The following is a 22,541-nucleotide window of genomic DNA, read 5'->3' on the forward strand; positions in this document are numbered from 1 at the left end:
TTTGGCTGTAAAATACTCTTGTTGTCTATGTGGTAATTTACTTTCACTGTAGTTAAGTATAAACAGTGCCTGTACATGTATTTCATCTAACTTTAGTTTACACACTAGGAATTATAAGCATATAAGCCCTATGATAAATGCGTGAAGTATCCAAAATCACACCCCTGGGATGACTGGTTATATCTGAAGTGTTCTTTTCAGGAATCACCATTCAGAGGCACCTGGCACTTCAAATAACTTTATCAAAATCTACACCAGAGGATTTGGTGATAAGAAGAGTAAAAAAAAAAAAACGTTAGCAGGTGTCTTTTTGTTGGTTGAATGAGTGGTGAAGATAGGTGGAAAGTCCGGGAGTGGGTACAGGCTCTACTACTTATTTGATGAATAAGACCTAATAAGATTGTCTGGGCACAGTGTGGTTTTCTCTGAGCCACAAGAATAGGGCAGGAAACTACTTGTGTGTGTTTATGTGGGTCTATCTTCTTCTTAATCAATGTCTATACACTTGGTTTATTTGGGAGAATTTGGTCCACTGCTTGTGTTTTCATTTTAACATACTTAGTGTTAAGGTTAGAGCTGATGGGTTGGATAGCTCCAACTGCTCATCTCTGGAGGCCACTAACAGCTACAAAAAAACAAAAACAAACAGGCAAACAAAAACCTAACAAGTGCTGCCACCAGCCTATAGCCAACAGGTATAGGGAAGAGTGTCTGGGCTCATAAGAAAGGGTACTTGTGAAAGAGCAGACAGTTCCCCTCTCCCAACCCTTCCCTCCACTTCCATAAGCCTGTGCGGAGGGGAGGGAAATACTCACAACTTAAAATTAAAAAGCCGTCGTTTAATAACCAGAATGAGATGATTTTAGTGACTGAGAAGGGCTAACAGTTATGAAACAGATGGAGAAAAAGTTGTAAAAGTATACTTAAGGGAATTTACCTCCTGTCAGGAAAAGAGAGGTGTGAAGAAGCATGGTGGGCTGCGGTTACTGACAAAGTTCTATTATTCCTCAACAAATGGAGGCGTCTCATCAAATTGGTTAAATACACATGGTTTTTCTTCTATAAATATAAGCATTAAACTCACGGTGGAACAGTGGTTATCTTAGGAATAGGGACACGGTGGCCAAAGTTTACTTTTCATTTTCTTGTATACTTTGAGTTTTTCCCCAATGTCAACAGGCTGTCTGGATGGTAGAATTATGGGCCATTTTGTTTTCTACTTCAATATCATACGTGGTCACACACATATACACACCCTTAACATTTTTAAAGACCTTAAAAACATTTATGAAGAAAAATTCCATTTTTGTTTCATGCCAGAAATGGCAGCTCCTTAATGTTGAGATGTTAAGAAAGTCTTTTTACTAGACACAAACTCAACTGTTGTAGGAAACAGAAGGAATAGTTCAGAGTTTTGACTTAAGAATTTATTATCAAGTTTAAACATAAATCTATCAAATTGCATAGATTTTACATATAAAAAAGCACTTTACTTTTGTAAAGGGATTGAATTATTCAAAAAGAAAAATTCCTGTGAATTTTTTAAACAAATGGCTCTAAGGAAGGAACAATTATTGCATGAACTCCAAAGATGTTCTCACCTAAGTGTGCTTGAACCACATTTCCTTTATTTGCTAATCTTACGGATCGTATTACCCCTAGATGGCGATATATAATTAGCATTCCAATTATTTTGCAGCCAAACTCATTTGCTTCTGGGAAGTTTCAAGTAGATAGCAAATACTTTTCAAATACTTGAAAATGAAGTATGGCTTAAAGCATCTTGTTAAAATAAAATTTTTACAGTTTAGGGTAAGAAAGGAAGTATTCCCTTTTTTTCTGGAATTGAATTCAAGTCATTAAAACTCCTGAGCTGGGTCTGATGATTCCTAAAAGGTAGGACTTCGAAATGCAGGTTTTAAATGCTATATTCTCAAGATAAAGTGAAGAAATGATAGCATTTGTATATCATAACGGTTATTTTATGTGTTTTCAAAAACTCCCAAACCCAGAAGCACATCGCTGCAGCTCCATTTGTTCTGCCACACTGGTATTAATAGCAACCAATCTTCAGAAGAGACATGACACTGAAATGTCACTGAAGGAAGAATGGAGACATATCAAATCAGGACAGTTCTTTTCCACTCCTAGCAGTAATTCCCCAGGGTGTTACTGTGGAGGGGAGTTTTTACCTTGTATCATCTAAAAATTTGTAACTTTTGGTAAGAAGTCCTTTTCTTACTCATCACACTACAAAAGAGTGTGATGATGCTCGACATTTTCTGACCGAAAGCCAGCTCTTCGTCATCCCGAATAGTGGCCCCACAGCACTAGATCTGTCGGGTTGGTGCCTTAGCGGGGTATTGTAAATAGGCCACACTCTCTGAGTAGTGGCACCAACTCTCTCTGTGCAGAAGGAAGATGAAAACGAACATGGTAGAAGTCAAACAGCAGGAAAAATTAGTGCTATTCATTCTCTTCCTTGCCACCTGCCCCAGCCATCTACAGGACATATCGTATATGAACAGACACACACACACACACACTCCTTTTTGCGGAGTCACACACCTCCAAAAAAGTGTAAATGTTCTCTCTATACTGGGTACAACTTGGGGATTTTATACATTTAGAAGCCCTAAGATCCCCAGGGTCCCAAAGTTAAGAATCCCAACCTTAGGGAAACATTGACTTCTTTGATCTCTAAAACTCGAAATTAGGAATCTGAAAGACTACTCTATTAAGAAACCATAGGAAAAGTAAGCTGAAAAATGACATGGTGGTGGAGCACAACACAGATGCCACATAGAGAACTGAGGGTCTCTGATAGCTCCAAAGGCCTCTGTGATACGAGAGAGAAGGTTCAGTAAAAAATAAAACCACCAAGTAGGTTTATTAACTATCTGATGACATCAAATCATTTCAATTGAGTTGCAAAGACTTAGAGATTTTTCCCTTAAAAGGGAGGAGTTGTGAAAGCAATTTACACATAATTTCTTTATTCTTCCTGTTCTGCCATGAACTCTAGAAATCTGAAAAATCAAAACTGTGGCCATACATGGCCTATTTTCCTCTCATTATCTGTATTCTATATGCTTAATCTTAACAAATCTACTGGCTATAAATAAAATACTGGTGAAACACTGTAAAAGTGTTTAAAAAGATATAAATAACTAAAAATTTTTATTCTCAAGGTATCAAAAAAATTTTAGTTTACTTTTAAGAGTATTTTATAATAAACCAATATTAACATATGGTACTATGCCCCAAAGGTGGTTTCTTACAACAGTAGGCCCTAAAATGTCATGAGGAAAAAGGCTGTCTACTTGACAAGTCTGGAAAATTCCACTCCCTAGAGTCGCTGGACTTTTCCCCGTGTACCAAAAGCTGGTGAAGGTTCTGAGCAGCCAGTAAAGGTGTATATTTAACTCTGCTAAGTAGTATTTCCCCAATCTGAATACACAAATCTTGTTTTCATTTTTCACACAGCTAACTATTACTATCTGGCTATACACAAGCTGAGAAAGGCTGGCATTACATATAAAACATTAGGACCACTATGGGCTTATTTTTGATACTTAAGAGTGACTCAATGAATAAGACTTCCTTCTGAGCCTCTAAAGCAGATGTGTGGCTAATGGTTTTAAACTGGCTGCGAAGAAACAGAAAGGCAGCTTCTGTGCTGCAAACTTAGATGGTATATGCATTTGTCAAAGCTCAACAAATATAAAACCTGGACAGCTCACTGTGTGTAAACTTTACGTCAAAAGAAGAAAATTAAACAGATACTGAACTCTAGTAAATGATATACATGCTTTAATATTTAGAAGGAAGGGTACTGATGTCTGCAATTCACTCTGAAATGCATCCCTTCCCCCAAAAGGGTTAATAATGGATAGATGATTAGATACACGATAAAGCAAGTATAGGAAAATGATAGCGGTAGAATCTACGTGGGTAGATATACACGTATTCACTGTTGTTTCAACATTTCTGTATGTTTGAAATTTTTCATAATAAAATTTTGAGGGGGAGAAAAAACTCTATAGTTATTAGAATTTTAGACCAAAATCTGTTAATGAAATACACACCACTGCACAGTATAAAATTAACCAAAGGTCCTCCACAAACAAAATCAGTGATGCAAATGCCATTCTAATAGTAATTTGTAAGAAAAAGTAGTGGGAATCAAAAACCATGGTCAAATCAAAACCATGGAGACAATCACTGATTAAAATGTTGCCGGACTCAATTAAAAAATGGGTGAAAGACCTTAACAGACACTTCACCAAAGAAGCAATACTGATGGCAAGGATTATATAAAAAGATGCTCCAAGTCATTCGTCATCAGGGAAATCCAAATTAAAACAACGAGATACCACTACACATCTACTAGAATGGCCAAAATCTGCAACCCTGGCAAGGATGTGGAGCACGAGAAACTTTCAGTCATTGCTAGCAGGAATGCGAAATGGTACAACCACTTCAGAAGACAGTTTGGCAATTCTTACGAAACTAAACGTACTCTTATAATATGATCCAGCAATTGTGGCTCCTTGATAATTACCCAAAGGAGCTGTAAATGTCTGCACAAAGCCCTCAGAACTGGATGTTTACATTAGCTTTATTCATAAGTGCCAAAACTTGAAAGCAACCAAGATGTCCTTCAGTAGGTGAATGGATAAACTATGGTACATCCAGACAATGGAATATTACTCAGTGCTAAAAAGAATGAGCTATCATACCACGAAAAGACATGGAGGGGCCTTAAATACATATTACTCAGTGAAAGAAACCAATCTGAAAAGACTACATATTGTAATGTTTCCAACTATTCTGGAAAAGGCAAAACTATGGAGACAGTAAAATGACCAACAGTTTCCAGGGGTCAGGGAGCAGGGGAGGAATTAGCAGGCGCAGCACAATGAATTTTGGGGGCAGAGAAACTATCCCATATGATAATATAATGATGGATACATGTCATTATGCATTTACCCAAATCCAAGGAATGCACAACACCAAGATCTAACTAATGTAACTAATATAAACTATGGACTTTGGGTGATAATGATAGGTCAGTGAATGCCCATCCTCTGTAACAAGTGTACCACTCCAGTGGGGAATGCTGATACTGGGGGAGGCTAGGCATGTGTGGAGGGTAGTGGGTATGTGAGAAATCTCTATACCTGCCTCTCAATTTTTCTGCGAACTGAAAATTTCTCTAAAAAGTAATGTCCATGAAGCAACAAAACACAGCCAGAAACCTTTGTTGGAATTGAAAGTCTCTGCGTATGGACACACTCAGTGGGAGCCTAACAGCCCTGCGTGCAGAGTTGCATGGCTGCCAGATTTCTTAACGGAATTCTTCATGCTCAATAAACTCTAGTAAAATAATAATTGTAGTTTATTAGTACGCAAGTTTAGTAATTCTTCATAATTCACAAGCTTCTAGTGGGCTGACCCGATCTCTATTAAAAATAAATGTTTGGATTTGCATGTTATTTGCCCGTGGGAAAAACAATTTTGAATCACTTCTAGTCCAGGACAGGGTCTCCCCCAGCCCATCACAGGAAATGAACAACATTTTTCAAATTACTGATCTTGGATAACAGCACCTTGGATTAGTAATCCCAGGATTAGGCTTCTGATCTCATTTTTGTTATTAAACAGATGTCTGATCTGGTGTGTGTCACTGTCATGACATCTTACAATATAATAGGGACTATAATGGTTGTTCCTTAACTACCTTGGAATGATGTGTGATGTGAGCAAATGACAGCAGTAAGACCTATTGCTGAGGGAAAAGTAACTTCACTAAAATGTTCTTTTTGCTAACACAAGCAGAATGAATATGAAATGATGTCTAGATAATAATCCTCAAAAAGATACATGATTACCGGGTGATGCAGTCTTCTGCCTGCTTCTCATTGTTCATCTTGTGGTACACTACAGCGCCCACAGCCAGGGGGCCTGCGTCCCCGCAGAGGAAGGTGATGGAACGCTTGCTCAGACTGTTCAGACTTTGCTTTACATAGCCATGTGCCATCTGGAGGTAAGCGGGGTCCCCGAACACATCATAGAGATGTAAGTAAAGCAGAGCGATACCTGAGAAGCAAAAAGAAAATAATGTAAAGATGAGGAACAGGCTGTTGACTGTATTAGTTTGGTTTGCTTCCAACTCAGCAGTGTTGATTGTTGATAAACAATAAGTAACACAAACGTAAACTATCGGAAGTTCAGATGACTTCAGTTCTAGACACAGCTTTATTACCAAGCAGCTCCAAGAACCAGACATAGGCACTTGTTCCGTTTCTTCATCATTACAACCATAAATAACAGGCACTCTGAGACCCTGGAAGAACTCTAATGTAAGTTTATTATTAATCCTTGTCCCACTCTCTTGTGTGTTAATGTATTATTCTTGGTGGTTACATGACAGGTTATGAAAACCATGGTTCTAAACAGTCACCTGTTTATTTAACAAATAATCATTTACTTAACAAACAAGTAATATTTGTTTTTGTGAGCTGAAAAAAAATTTTAAAGTCTGGGGAGTGAAAAACTCAACTTCTCCTTATAAAGAAGTTAAGTTTTTGAGTGAGAAGGTAGGTAGAGTAACCAAATTCCCTACTCCAGTATCATTCCAGGCAGATTATAAGAGAACTACTAAGTTATGTGAGATCTGAGAAAATAAATTAAATTCCTCCTTAATTTTTTTTTCTCTGCCAGGGACCCAGCCACTTTAGGAATTATATTGTAAAAACTGCCAATGACTTTTGCTTTGGGCTGTACTCGATTTGCTTCTTATCCTGCTCTTGAAGCCTGCTAAACAGATATAATTGAGGTGTTGTCTGAATGTCCTTATTCGGAATGGCTGTCACAGTAGATAGAGCCTTCCCTCTGAAGCTGACTGGTCTCAGGGCAGACTCAAAGATGTGGAGTAGGGAACCTGCCTGCCTGCAGCATTTCCAGAAACTCATTTTTCCCGTTAAAGTACATTTTCCATCTCATTTACCATTTTTAGAAGATACAGAGCCTCTGTTTAAATCTAAATTAATAGAGCCCATCTCTTCATGGATTTCAGTGCAGTAAAAATGCAGTCTGCAAAATTACTTTTCACTGTACTGAGGACAGTTTTAAATTTAGATAGTTTTCTCATTTTGCATGGGTAATCTCCAAAGCTTTGTGCTACAGACAATTCAATTTCACATGTATATTAAGGCCAAATTTTCATTTCCTGCCAAAGTTAATAACCTTGTCTGCTCTTTCAAAGTGGCTTGGTGTTAGTAATTCCACAAGCTGATGATCAGACCTACCAGTGCTGAAGGTCTGTAGACATAAGTGTACAAAACCACGTGTACAAGAAAAAAAAAAAAACTCCTTTTCACAAATGATCAATGTCAAGAGCTTCTTCTCCAATTAGGTTCTTAAATGGCTTCATCTCCATCCATACCAGGCATCTACTAGCAATCTGTTTAAATTGTTACCCTTTCATTTTGGCCTCCTATTCCCATTGCTGCCTGAACTCCCCTAATTAAGTTCTGTAAGCACCACAGCCAGATAATGACATGACTGAGGTCTGAGAAAATACAAAGTGATTAAATACAAGCCCAATGATTGCTTTCCTTTTCAGACCTTTGTCTCTCATTATCAACAATTCCTCTTGGCCTAAATCTTTTTTTTTTTAAACTTATTTTTAAATTTTATTTAAAGATCTTACTTATTGGAGAGAGAGAGAGAGAGAATGAAAGGGGAGAGGGTCAGAGGGAGAAGCAGACTCCGGGCTGCACAGGGAGCCCAACGTGGGACCTGATCCCAGAACCCTGGGATCATGACCTGAGCCAAAGGCAGTGGCGTAAGCAATTGAGCCACCCAGGAGCCCCTCTTGGGCTAAATCTTTAACAAACAAAACCCATTAAAGCTTGCAGTTGTAAGGCTGGATGCATTTCTCATGACAAACAGGTAGTCATTTCTCCAGTCCTCAATATTTCATTTAGATGAAAAACTTTTTTTTTTTTTTTTTTTGATCAGCAGAGAATTATCTTTCCAGCTTCTGGCATTGCATAACCTCAGGTTCTGGTTCTCTCCTTTGTCTCATTCTGGGCCTGAGTGTCCATATATTTTGATTAAGCAATCTGCCACACCTTGCAGTTTACGGTCTCTACTTCCTGACACAAAACACCCATGATGAAAAGGTTTTCAAGTGAGCAGTGCTGCTGCCAATTCGAAAATGTTTCCTGGAGAAGCCTACCAGAAATCAGTCTAGGTCCAGGGTATAAGACAAAACATGGAAGTCAAAGACATTTAATGCCTCATCAATACTGTATATCCCATATGCCCTAATAGCAAAATGGGGGAATTGTGTGTAGCTAGAAGTCTTGAACCTAATCCTTATGCTGTTCCAACCTTAGCAATATTCATGCATAAAACATCACCTTTGCATAAATACCAAATGCTGAGAAGTAACTGGTGAGGTGGGAAATACAGACATAACCTCAAGGGCTTGGCAGGGAAAACTCCCCTAGTCCCCTTACATATACTTGCAGCCCTGGCCTCAGTCTATGCTTTAAAAACTCTTTTCAGAGCGCCTCGGTGGCTTAGTCAGTGAAGTCTCTGCCTTCACCCCAGGTCATGATCCCGGGGTCCTGGCATCAACCCCCACATCAGGCTCCCTGCTCAGTGGGGAGCCAGCTTCTCTCTCTTCCTCTGGGGCTCTCCCTATCTGTGTTCTTTCTCTCTCAAATAAATAAATAAAATCTTTAAAAAATGATTTAACAAACCTTTTGAAATGTAGTTTTTATCAAAATAAATTTGTTCTTCATGGAAAAAGTCAAATAGTACTACAAGGCTTAATATGCTTCTCATCCACCAATATATTAATATGCCTCTAGGGAAGGGCCAGGTTTGGTAGAGAAGGGTTACAGCTGCATCCATTCATAAACTCATTATCAAGTAGGATTCCAGTCTCTAAAGGACATTTAACATAATGAGAAAGAACACTGTATTGGCTTCCAGGATAACAACTATCAAAACTGGTCATGAGACTCAACACATGATGATGTTTAATCTTTTTAATGCTTCCTTTTTTTAATCACAGGATATGCTTAACAGAGTATCCTTAATTTAAGGATATCCTTAACAGAGTATCCTTAACAGAGTATTCTGGGCTTAAATTTGAGTAGTGGATAAAATGTCCTTCTATATTATTTGCTAAGCAAAAAGTAGGATATAAAGGAGATTCACTTCCTCCTTCTACCCTTTCACTTTTTCTTCCAGAACAGAAAAGACTGAAGTGAGATTTAAGTTTTGATTGCATTTAATTGTAAATACATGCTCCAAATCGTTTTAGGTCTTAGGATTATTCTATTAAAAGAAAAAAGAAACCCACTCTTCCCCTCTTTTAAATCTGGAGGGATTTTAAGATTTTCATTGACATAAAATTGATTCTATTTCTTAAATGGTTCACTCTATGATAACTACTGTGATTAAGTTATGAAAACTAATGCTTTTTTGGTCTGAATTTTACGGTCTTGTTAGATTTGCTCATATATATGATTTAAACTTATTGACATATTCTAAATGGAAAAATAATCCATATGAAGAGAGATATACTGAGAAATGAGTAAAGCAAAATCTAATCCATTATTGGATTATCCATTGGAAATCCATTATTGGATTTGCCCATTAATCCCCAACTCATTAAAGATGACCAATAAAGCATTTGGGTAACTAATTCTGTTAAGTAATGAGTACTCTCCTTCAGGAATAAGAGATTATTCCTACCCTGGTTGGTTGTACTTCATTTCCTAAAGGGTAGGGGAAAGTTGTAATAGGGATACCGCCTCTATTTTACATCCAAATCCAGATTTAACATCAGTACAAAACGATCAAATACCTTTTAGAATCAAGCATGTTAAGTCAGTAAATGTTTTAAAAATGCCATGTTCATTCTGTGGTTATTCACAGCTTTGGAGACTGGTTTGGTGGAGAAAGAATGGACCAAGGTGGAGAGAGTATCCTCTCCCTCCCAGGGGGGAAAAATACACCATCAAGGAGAAGAACGTATGGATGAGGTGTAGACCAAAAGAGGAAGCTGAAACTTGTGCACAGTACTCTCAGGAAGTGGAATCAGTCCTCTGAGCAAGTCCATGTGGATGGGAGGGCTAGGGGATGACATGGTTAACAAGGATAGACCCCTCGGAGGCTCAAATTATTAAAAGCCAGACACAGAACTTTAGGCTTGATGCTAATCTATGATTGGTTTATGTAAAGGAGTGGTATTCCCCCCAAAAAGCTTTTTTTTTTTTTTTTTTTTTTTTAAAGTAGGCTCCACACCCAGCATGGAGCCCAGTGTGGGACTTGAACTCATGACCCTGAAATTAAGACAGAACTGAAATCAAGATTTGGACGCTTCACCAATGGAGCCACCCAGGTGCCCTAAAAAGCATCTTTCAAAGATAACCCTATGGATTAGTCCAGGTCTTCCAAGAAGGGTCTTTATTAGGGAATCCTAGAGGGGTACCACATGAGAGTGCTACATGGCCTCACACCAGCAACTAGAGGGTTTAGCTTGGAAGTGATACATGACACTACCCCTGCAGCCCCCGAACTAGAAGAGGTCACCTCACATAATGACACTGAAGTTGAGAGGTTTAACCTCTCAGAGTCTAGAAAGAGAGGAGTCCAGAAAGAAAGCGACACCAGACATGGGTGAGCACTAGACGTCTAACACAGGGCCTGGCGGTGGGGAAGAGGCAGAGAGGTTTGAGACATTCATCAGACGTCCAAGGAGAGAGTGCAAGTAGGCAGCTGGATGCACCTGGAGTTTAGGAAAGAGAGGACAAATGTCCTCCAAAGGTGTGGGGAGTGATGTGACTCCTGGAGTAGTCAGTGATTCTCTGATGTACTTCAGGAGCAAGTGGACTGGAAGACTCATCAATCCAATGTAAGTAGGGGTTGCTTTTAATAAAAACAAAACCAAAAAACCCCTCCTTTTTGGTCTGAGAGGCCAGAAGAAACCCAGACATATATTACTCTGATCTTAAAACTCCCAGAGCTGGTTTGGTTGCTTACAACTGTGGTGTCCAGTAAGACAGTTTTTAAACGTAAGTGTCTAGAAAACTTTGAGTTAATTAAAAGTAAGCAAAATTTAAAATTCAGTTTCTCAGTCACACTAGCCACATTTCAATGCTCAACAGCTACATGTGGGTAGTGGCTGGCGTAATGGACAAGAAAATAACATCTCTATCACAGTGGAACATTCTAAGGCCGGCACTGCTCTGAACACCAGAGATCGATGTCATTGTGCATAAGAAGTTCGGGAAGTGTGGCACTGCCCCCACAGTTCATCCTAGAAATCTGTTTTTGAAATGCTGACAACTAATTCACTTCAAAGAAAAAAAACGATACCATGAGGACTGAAGAAAACTTTGCTGTAATAGGAATCTGTCCTGGTTTTTAGCATGAAAGTTATGAACTAGATTTTTCTACTCTGTCTCTTTCTGTAGCTCTTACTCTGGGAAGGGAGGGTAAAATGCTTAGGGACACTTCTAAATCTGCAATTTCCTTGCTCAGCTACTTATCCCCAGTAGTACTATAAATATAGCCAGCTGTTGAGGAGTAATTAATACTAAGCCTTTGAATTTCCGAGTTCATTAGTCCTATTCATCTTGACCAATCAAGACCTTCGCACATCTCAAATATATGTGGACATGATAAAAATCTCCACAGATGTATGAACTCTCAAAAACACTTGTCTGTAATTCTGCACTTTAGAGATTATTCCTTAATAGTGTTCGTTTCTTTTATAACCAGTCTGCACTGATGTAAGAACCTTTGCCATGGTAGTTTCTCTCTGCAAAGTACTTCCTTACAGATTGGGGTCTTTTAAAGATTCTCTTTGTGTACCCTGGTAGGAAAAGTCACGCTCAGACTGAAATACCACTAGAGTCACTAGGGGTACCCAGCTAACACCCAAGAACAGGTCTCAATAGTTTTGAGTGATATGTAAATAGGAACTCCCTAAAAAGGTGATGGGTTGTTTCAAATAAACTGCTCCCTAGTTAAAACTTTGAAAGCTTATCAATACCATGTTTTTTTCCCTTTCAGATTTATGAAAATATAAGTGACCAGAAATTCTCTAGTTAACCCCGTACAGTATGATCACCTTTCTCGTACTTTCTCGTACTTTGTAATGGTTTCTTAATTTTGTGTCTAAGTGCATTTTTATTTTTTCAACAAAATTACAGTTGTCTAAGGGCACCTGGGTAGCTCAGTCGGCTAAACTCCTGATTTTGGCTCAGGTAATGATCTCAGGATCCTGAGACTGAGCTCCCACATCAGGCTCTGTGCTCAGCAGGGAGTCTGCTTGGGATTCTCTCTCTCTCTTTCTCTCTCTGCCCCTCCCCATCTCTCTCTCCCCCTCCCTACCTCCCTCTCTGGAAACAAAACAAAACAAGACAAAACTATAGTCGTCTTTAGGTCAGGATTCCCATTCCCAGTCATTGTGTTTACTGTGCACAGAGCTCTCCAAAAAGCCTGTACGTAAACACTGCCCAGAGCAGCATATCTGCTCAGCTGTCAGCTTAAAGCCAAGCAGCACAGCTTGCTGTCCACTGACAGCTGCTGTTCTCCAAATACCTGAGTACAGGTGATATGGGGAGAAAATCAGCTGTGACTCCGCACCAATAATTATTGTCCCAAGCAAAGAAGTAGAAAAGACAGAGGGCAAACGAGCACTCAGAAGATGCGTCTTTTCTCTTTTTTATGTATTTCCAGAGCTGACTCTCCAATAGGAAAAACACTTAAAAATAAGAGGAGACCTCATAGTTTCCTCCCCCTTCCTTCAGTGCCCTGCCTCATAACTGTCAAAATGGAAAGTGCTCTTAGTCTTTTATTCAGACCGCCATTCACTGGTGATAAACCTTTCAACAGAGTAGTCATTAAAGGCTCAGGCTCAGGGATCAATGCCTGGGATTAAAGCCACCAGTCACTCACTGTGCGTTTTTTACCTCATTTACTAAACCTCTCTGTGCCTAAGCATGTTCACCTATGAAATAGCTACTCCATAGTTACTGTGAATCATGCTGATTATTACTAGTCCATAGCACATAGTAACTACTCAATAAACACCCAACCCCATTAGAATGATTTTCCAGTGTTGAATCAGTCGCTTTGTCTCATCTCTGATGCCTGATTGAAAAGGACAGAGAGAAGAGAGGGAAGCATAGTCTTCCCATGTTCCTGCCTCTCTCCACCCTTGCTGGCTCCTCTGACTAGAAAAATGCTCTCTATACATGTGCCAGCTGGCCCTTCTCTTGAGCTTTCTGGGAGTCTTCTGACTTTAGGTGTTCCCTCTTCTCTTTTTCTCATGTAGTAATCTATATTTGTACTATCTAGATGCTCTGTTTGAGGGAGGCAAGTTCAAGTCAGGCAGTTACCTCTAAGGAGTTAGTCAAGTTACCTCTAAGGAGGTAAGTTCAAGTCAGGCAGCAAAAAAGAAGAAACCCATTTTACAATCAGGTCTAAACAAGAGGTTCTCTATTTAGCTTTATCAAGTAGAAAGCGATATTATAAGCCTTCTCTAATTTTTGAGTTCATTTTTCAACGGGATCAGAAGTCAAGGCAAAGAGATGTGACAGACTCTTCTACATCCTAAGATGTATGAAATGAGTTGAATTCCACTCTTTCCTCATTCCACCTAGTTTGCTTTATTGTTTTTAGTTTGTATAGGTGGTATACTATAGAACAGTAATTGCAGAACACTCTCCCTTCGTTCGTTCGTTCGCTCATTCATTCATTCATCCATTCAGTAAATATGTATTAAGCACCAACTATGGATCTGGCATTGTGTTAAATGCCCAAGTTACTGGAATAAAAAAATGACAAAGCCCCAGCCTCCTTGTTGTTGTCTGTAAAAGGCAAATTGCTTAGATATGTCTTCTTTCTTTTCCCTCCTATCATTTCTTCTGATCTATCAACATTTTCTTCCCGCTCTCAGTGTTTCACCCAAGCACACTGCTAGCATTTAAACCCCAAGTGGTTTCAAGCCTGTATCTAAGTCACTGAAGATAACCTACAGTACAATGACATCAACCCCAGAGAAAGTGCAGTCTGCAAGAAAGCGCTCTGGCAGGTCTCTATCTAGTGGTCACTCTGAAGGGCTCTAATTAACCCAGTGGAGATCCACACCCTTTATTTCTTCCGCTTGCCCTGACAGCTCTGGCTGGAACGCATATGTGCTTCTTATGAAGGTGAAGGACACAGGACTAGGGCTCAAATTAGACATTGAAATGCTGGCTCAGATTGAAGAGCTACGTAATAAAAAGATCAAATTGCAAAGAAAAGATACCTGGCCAGACTGATTCCTTTCAAATAAGTCTGGTATCAGCAGAAACTAAGTCCCACATGCTAAAGCTGTAGCTCAAAGGCTATACATTTGGCAGATCAGAGGAAGAGCATCTTGAAACACTTTAATGACTTGCATTTAGAGCACAAGTTAATATTACTCCAGGGATTATGCTGCATATCCTCTTATTTAAAATGTTACCTAATACTTGAAAAGAGGAAATATATGCTGATCTTAGCCTCATTGACTTTGTGAGTTGGTTATAGAAGATTGGGTTATGTCTTTTAGAACTAAAGCCCCCAGAGTCCTGTGTGTATTTTTTTTTTTTTTTTTTGAGTGTGAGCTGATCATTTCCCTTAGGAATCATCATAGTTAAAAGTGGGAAAAAATGAAATTAAATGAGGGCCGGCACTTTCTCTCATTCTCTCTTAAAGACACTAGTGAGATCAGTTATCCCTTGGGTTTACTTACCTTTTCTCCTATGTTATCTGCAAGGGAAGCAATTTTTCCTCCCAAACACTTATTTCTAACATGAGAATCCTTCATCTATTCATTTAATTCTTTATAATAACAATTTCTCACCAGTATATTGTAATTCCTATTTTACAAGCCATTTTAGAATTTTTTTCTTCCTGGAACCTATAGCTACCTGGAACAAAACCCAGAGCAGCCCAAAGGCAGGGGCTGTGAGGCTCTCTGGTGAGTCCCAACAGATTCCCAAACACCAATTAGGACTACTCGGTAGCTGGCCATTGGGTTTGATCTTAAGAGACCTCCACTCTGGTTTTTTTGCACTGTCTGCTGCTATGTGCATGACATAAAGAACACTTCTTAATGGAGCATCTGAAGAACCAAAATGTTTGCCCTGCTTCCCAAGCTGGGAGCGCATCCTATAAAGAACTGGTAAATCTACCAGGAAAGGATTATGGCTAAGAATGAATAATTCAGTACTTATTGTTGTCATATGTTATACATCAGTATCATGATGCATTACACTTCATTGTACTAAATTTTATAAAAGAGGATTTCAGTGAAAAGAACTGGGCCTGTTCATTTCCAATATCGCTTATTAACAGCTGTAAGAGCTACTGATTGTTTTCAGACTATGGGTGATACTTCATACACGAAGATCCTCAACAAGCCTTTTCAAATACAAGCAATTATGAGGAAAAACTTCTGTTTTGGCCCAGTTAATTTTCTATCTTGAAACCACGCTGTATTAATTGAAACCACAAATGTATTAATTCAGGATTCAGGATTAGGAAGCACAGAAGCAACTCCTGTGGCAGAATGCTAGAGATTTCATTCTTCTGGCTGCAAATGCCCATAAATCTTTCCAGGGTTTACTTTACATCCAATCCCAAATAACTTCTTCCTATAGACTTTTAAATAGTAATTACTCTTACCTAACTCATGCTTCCCACTTTCTTTCCAAATTCCTTTCATAATTCATCTATTCTCATTTTTTTCTAAAACACTTAAAACTGACTAGTCATTAGCCCTTTCTAAAATGTATGTACAGCATGAGTATCATCACGTTATCACTGCTCAACTCATTCCATCTTACGGTTATGTGTAGACCTTTTTCACTTATCAAATGTATGGAGTGAAGCCAGATGTAGATGTGGAGAGTAGATATACACATGAGGGCACACATTCTCATGGGGGAAAGACCAGGCTTCTAAAGATAAGACTTGTAGCACTGATTCCTAGCTTTCTCACTTACTGGCTCTGTAACCTTCCATACGTACTCAGCCTTGTTTTGCTTCAGTTTTCTCATCTGTGAAATGGGGATACAAAGAGTATCCATGCCGTAGAGTGGTTCTGAGATTTAGGTTAGTAAATTAATGTAAAGCACTTAGAATGGTGTCTGGCATATGACATTAGTTACTGAGGCACATGCACATACATTTTGGCTCCTGTCGTTCAAATGCTGATCCTACCAACATTTTATTAATAGCAATCACTTTTAATCTTTACGCCTGTCCTTTAACAGTAAAATAATCAAGAACTACATATTGATGATCCTTATTCCCTTGGGAACCAAAATTTACTCAATATATTTTACTCTTAAATTACTGAATTCTTGTTTCTGAACATCAGTAATAATTTGTTAATTCTCAATTACTGTCTGCAAAATTGATTATTCACAATACTTCATTCCTGGATAAGCATGAGACCCCAGAGTGATTTATTACCATAACTGCCTCATTGGCCAATATGAGATGGCTGCGAGGTTTGAAAAATCCTCCCCTCCTTCCTTTCCTAGGGCCAAGGCATTTTATCTTTCTGTTGTGAATAAAAAAACGTAGAAGCTGTAAAACTGCACTGACAACCCACAGGAGTAAATATGTAGGCTTTAGTGAAAATGACATCTGAACCCTATTACAAGCCTGTGTTAACTGTTCTCATCACCGTTATATCCTGTTTCCATTTGACAATAAAAACCAAGATAATTTCAGCTGTAAAATAGTTTGTAAAGTGAAATACTTTCTAAAGCAGTGATCTGCTTCTTCTAAATTTTTATTTAAACCTATATACATTCCCCTTACCAATAAAACATCACATACACAGTACTTTCTATGGTATATAGAACATAGGTATATGATATTATGGTATACATAACATAGGTACAGAATTTCTAGTAAATCTCGTCACTATTAGTTTCAATTTTTCCTGAAAAGACAGAAAATGGGAAAAATGATGGGAGTCCAATTTTTCAGTTTTAAGTAACGTAAGTCTCCCTAGAAACACAGAACAGGCAAAATATTGCCTAGGAAATTTCAAAATATTGTATAGACAAAACTTCCCCCAGATGGACAGCTATTTAGATGGAAAAAATTAAGGATGGAAAGAATTAAGGCTCATTGTCCAAATGCCTTGTGCAAACACAGGAATAAAAAAAAGTATCACTTCTCCTGTTATACAGGACTTAGAGCAGAGGTTGCTAGGTCTTATCCCCAAATCCCCTTAACCCCAGGGAACAGACTACATTTACTATCCTTCCTTGCTAACAGGTGTGACCATGTGACTATGTTCTAACCAATGAGACGTAAGCAGAATTGAAATGTTGAGTGGGCCTTCCAGGAAGTCTTTTAAAAGGGGAGGAATGCGTTCTTTTTTGCCTCTTTTTCCTTTCTGCAGCCTGAAAAGCTGATGTAATGTATGAATCTTCAGCAGCTGTTTGGCCAGGAGGTAGAAGTCAGTGGCTGAGGGATAATGGAGCAGAAAGACAGGAACCTGGGTTCCTACTGACATCCTGAGGGCACCGTATCAACCCTGAACTACATTGGCCTTCTTCTACATAAAAGAAAAATAAACTTCTATCTTATTTGAATGTCACTGTAATTTTGATTTTTTGGGGTATATGTAGCAGAACCTAACCCTATCCTAAATTCTAATTCTATCTGAATGAGCATTAACTATCAGATCATACTTCAATTGGGGAATGAAACTTAACAAAAGAGGATGGTAATTTAAAGTTCTAATTAATAATAACCATGAAATTTTCTTATACAAACTACATAGTGATAACTTGCAAAAGATTTCATTGTATACTGACAACAAATGCTCAAGAACTACCAATTTTTGTTTTTAAGATTTTATTTATTTATTTGACAGAGAGAGAGATCACAAGTAGGCAGAGAGAGAGGCAGAGAGAGAGGAAGGGAAGCAGGCTCCCTGCCTAGCAGAGAGCCAGATGTGGGGCTCGATCTCAGGACCCTGGGATCATGACCTGAGCCGAAGGCAGAGGCTTTAATCCACTGAGCCACCCAGGTGCCCCTATTGTTGCTTTTTTAAAGATTTTATTTATTCATGTGACAGAGAGAGATCGCAAGTAGGCAGAGAGGCAGGCAGAGAGAGAGAGGAAGAAGCAGGCTCCCTGCTGAGCAGAGAGCCAGATGTGGGACTCGATCTCACGATCCTGAGCCAAAGGCAGAGGCTTAAACCACTGAGCCACCCAGGCGCCCCAAGAACTACCCATGTTGAAGAAAGTGATCAAGTTCTAAAGGTTTTCTACAATAAATGTTTCCCAAAATAATATAATTTTGGACAAACTAGCAACAAGAGCAAACAAATTAATATTTATAAAAATATGATGCTAACTTTGGTGAACAAAGTTAAAGAAATGGAATCCTTCTTTTCTAAAAGGCATCACTCTTTGAAGATAATATGGGGAACGCATGCATAGTAGGATACAAACCTACACATAATTATGTAAACACTGCCTTGACACACAACAGCAAGTATTTCTACTGTGTTAAAATGTTTATGAATGTATTTTCTGGCAATAAAATTGCAATAATAAAGACACCATACTTGGTAAGATATAATAATGGGAAGAAAAGGTATTGACATGATTTTATGTGTCAAATTAGCTTTAGTTTCTTATGCAACTCAGAGTTTCATGCTATTTAGACGTCTAAACACTGGCAGGGGAAGAAAAGCATTTTACTTGTGAAAACACTGGAGGAGACAGTCCATTTTATGTGGGAATAATGGCTTTTTAACAGTGCTCAATTAAGAGACATCAGGACCCCTGCCTCAAAAGCCATGAGCAAATTTATCTGGCAGATTTTATGCTACATCATAAAACAGTCTAAACTGCTTAGTGTGCCAATTGGCCTAGGACGCCTGCCATATAAGCTGCTTTTGGGAGCCAGCAATAAGTATCATAAATACTTAAAGATAAAAAGTTGAAGGCTATTGGCATTCAAAGGAGATGACACTGTTAATTCACACTGCCAAAAAATTTAAACACACTTGCATTTTGTTTTGGAGTCAAATTTCTTTTCTATTTCCATTTCTATTTAACCTTCAGTTTCTCAAACAGTCCTGGCAGTAGAGGCCTGATTGATGGTTTTTCCGAACATTGTCAAACTATTAATTTAAAACTGAAGTCAATCCCCACTTCTTTCCCCCTAAAGCAAGGTACCTTATAATCTTATAATATGTAATAATATAAACTCATCTGAATGCGTAAATAGGATAGAGGTTTAATTCACTCTTTTTATAGACAGGGAATTGAATCTAGCCATCTGTCTCAGTATCCTTTTTTTTTTTTTTGGCCAGGAATAACAAAATAATAGAAACTCCAATTGTATTAGGAGTAAGATCTGTAAGTATGGTCTTTAAACAATGTGGAAATCAAGAGGAAAGCTAAATAACTGTGGATTGTACTTATGCTATTTTGTTCAAATTCTCATGATTTTAAGTAGAGAATAACAATGTTCATTTAAATGACAACTGTTGTTATAACTTTCTTCTTGAAGCAAAATACTTTCACATTTATTCTCAGCTTTAACATATCTTTTTTTTTTTAAAGATTTTATTTATTTATTTGACAGAGAGATCACAGAAAGGCAGAGAGGCAGGTAGAGAAAGAGAGGGGGAAGCAGGCTCCCCGCCAAGCAGAGAACCCAATGTGGGGCTCAATCCCAGAACCCTGAGATCACGACTGGTGCCGAAGGCAGAGGCTTAACCCACTGAGCCACCCAGGCCCCCCATCATCTTTAACCTGTCTTATGTTGAGCTTCTAAAATCACCCCAAATCATAAAACTAAGAGGGAGGGCCTTTAACTAGTCCATTCCTCTTATTTTATAAAACACTGACCTTAAACATCCTTGAGAGTATAATTTTATTCTGATTTTTATCTGCTTTCCTGACTTCGTAAGAACAGAGAGAATTACTTGCCATTACGAAAAGGTTTGCTTTTAGTAAATTCCTGCCAGAGAAACCTCTCAAAGTGCAGTCCATAGAGGATGATCTACATCAGGCCCACTGAGGCTTGCAAAATGCATATTCCTGGGCCCCACTCAAGACCTATTACACTGATCTTCACTGTGAGGCCCAAGGAAACGGCATGCTCGTGACAAGCACCACTGCCTTAAAATCAAATTTAAATTTCTCAAGCTGAAAATCTGTTCCTCCTTAACTCTTCTTCAGAGTAACTGGAAAACACTGAGTCTCTAAACTGTGCTTCTTTGGGATTATAAAGCTATCTTTCTGTCTCTCTACATTAGTAAACGAACTGAAGCTCTTCAACGTTCCTTCTTTCATTTGTCTCTCTCTCACTTCTTGGACATCTATGTACTCTTTCTCCCCAAACTTTCTCCAACCTCTCAGTGACCAGCAAAACACTGAATGCAAACCAACCAGCAGTGATTGTTCAGGAAGATTAGTTCATGGAATTTCTGATTTACTCTGTGTTCACGTTCGGATCCCCGTTATGTGGGAACTTAAAAAAATGACACATCTGGGCACGTTTTATTTTGTGTGGATTAATTCTCTTTACTTCTGTTTCATACGCTGTATTCTGGGACTCTTCCCACTGAGATTCCCTCTCCAAATTAACTATGTAAAGCTAAACATCCAATTTTCTTTCCACAAGCAGCCAACCAAATTTGTGGCAGGTATGAATTCCATGAATATGCTTCCCTTGCCCTAAATTCAGAGCGCCGTTCGAGATCCAAATCCCAAGGCTAGGCCGAGAGCACCGCATTCTCCCAGAAGCAATTACTCAGCCACAGACACGGAAAGCAAGCGAGGGCGTCCGGTCAGTCAGACACAGTCGTGAGGCGGCGCTCTGGCGCTCCCCGACGAGGCTTGCGCCAGCTCACCAGCAGCACTTACCTGCCCAGCCAGTGTAAACGGTGCTATCCCGAGGGTCTGCTGACCTTAGGCCCCGCTCCATTTGCTGAAGCAGCTCTCGAATCGTATTGTTTAAGCGTTGTGAGAACTCAGGAGTCAGCTGTAGATATTAAAGGGAAAACAAGTATCAAAAAATATGGACCGCTTGGGGCGCCTGGGTGGCTCAGTGGGTTAAGCCGCTGCCTTCGGCTCAGGTCATGATCTCAGGGTCCAGGGATCGAGTCCCGCATCGGGCTCTCTGCTCAGCAGGGAGCCTGCTTCCCTCTCTCTCTCGCTCTCTGCCTGCCTCTCCGTCTACTTGTGATCTCTCTCTGTCAAATAAATAAATAAAATCTTTAAAAAAAAAAAAAATATGGACCGCTCAACTTCCTGGACTAGAGACTATCAAAAATAGGAGGGTATTTCGTTTCCACTTGGGCCACTTCTTCTGCCTGGGAGAACTGGACAATTATTTTATCCTTAATAACCCCAATTAATAAAACTTAAAAGGGCTATGACATTTTCCTACTCAAGGCAGCAAATATTTTGTAACTTAAATGTCTTACATCAAATTTATAATAAAATACTAAAGTAGACTGCTGATGAAAAACTGGCACGCGGTAATTTCCACCTAATAGGGAACATGTTATTTAAGCTAATATTTTTTATTATAATAAAAGTCATCTTAATAAATGAAGCACACATCAGAAGATGTTTGCTGTTTTCCAGCTATTTAAGCAGCAACAATGTTAATTCCCCAAGGAAACACTCTTGTTGCTTGTTATTAAAAGATGAGGAAAAACATTTATAAAATCCACTTGTAAAAAATGGATAAACGATTTTTAAAAACTGTAGAAGTAGTGCAAGGAAGTCAAAATAAATTCAGAGAAATCAGGAGCCTCACACAGAGTGAACATCAGACCTAGCATCAAAAAACTCATGGCCCGCACAGTGCCTAGCAGAGGAGGGGCTTCACAAATACTACCCAGTGAGTAAGGCTGGCTACATCTTTATCCACTATTAATTGAATAATTGTGCTCTACTCATAACTTCTTTATGCTTCAATTACCTGTATTAAGTCAGGATGATAATACCTGCCCCACAATTTCAAAATTCTCGCATTCAGGGATGGAACTGTTGATACTTTGACAATTTTAAGCAGTCCAAGGGTCTATAACAAGTAATAATTTGGGTATGGATTAAAGAGCACATGAAAGCTGTGGCTGTGGGGTAGTGATATCCATACGAAGCCCCACAGATGCTGGGTAAGTTGTGAGGTCCACAAAAACACTGTTATTTATCCTAAAGGCAACTGAAAAATATTTTGCAAGTTCTGTATACACTGAATCATGAAGAATCTTAAAAGGTCACTTTAATGTATCCCTCCAGAATTTTAGAAAACTGCTGTGATTCCCAGACTTGGATTTTTCAGAGCAGTAAAATTTTAAAACAATGTTGGGGAATATTACATGGGCACAAACATTTCATTTCACCATGTAAGGATTATAAAAACAAACCTACTACCTGCTAACATCATCATCTCATTTTTTTTTTTTTAATGAGATT

At 38.8% G+C, this 22,541-nt stretch overlaps 1 protein-coding gene across 7 annotated transcripts in view; it reads right to left on the minus strand.

The window, feature by feature from the left end:
• The window catches only part of LANCL1 (LanC like glutathione S-transferase 1), a 38,676-nt gene that overhangs the window by 13,489 nt on the left and 2,646 nt on the right, over positions 1–22,541 (minus strand). For all 7 annotated transcript variants that reach the window (XM_047720951.1, XM_047720949.1, XM_047720953.1 and 4 more), the window contains 2 exons: positions 20,979–21,096; positions 5,895–6,102 (listed from right to left, as the gene is read on the minus strand). In XM_047720951.1, coding sequence (XP_047576907.1) covers positions 5,895–6,102; positions 20,979–21,096 — 326 coding nt within the window. The remainder of the gene's footprint in view (positions 1–5,894; positions 6,103–20,978; positions 21,097–22,541) is intronic.

Source organism: Lutra lutra, chromosome 3, assembly GCF_902655055.1.
Source record: "Lutra lutra chromosome 3, mLutLut1.2, whole genome shotgun sequence".
Taxonomy (NCBI): Eukaryota; Metazoa; Chordata; class Mammalia; order Carnivora; family Mustelidae; genus Lutra; species Lutra lutra.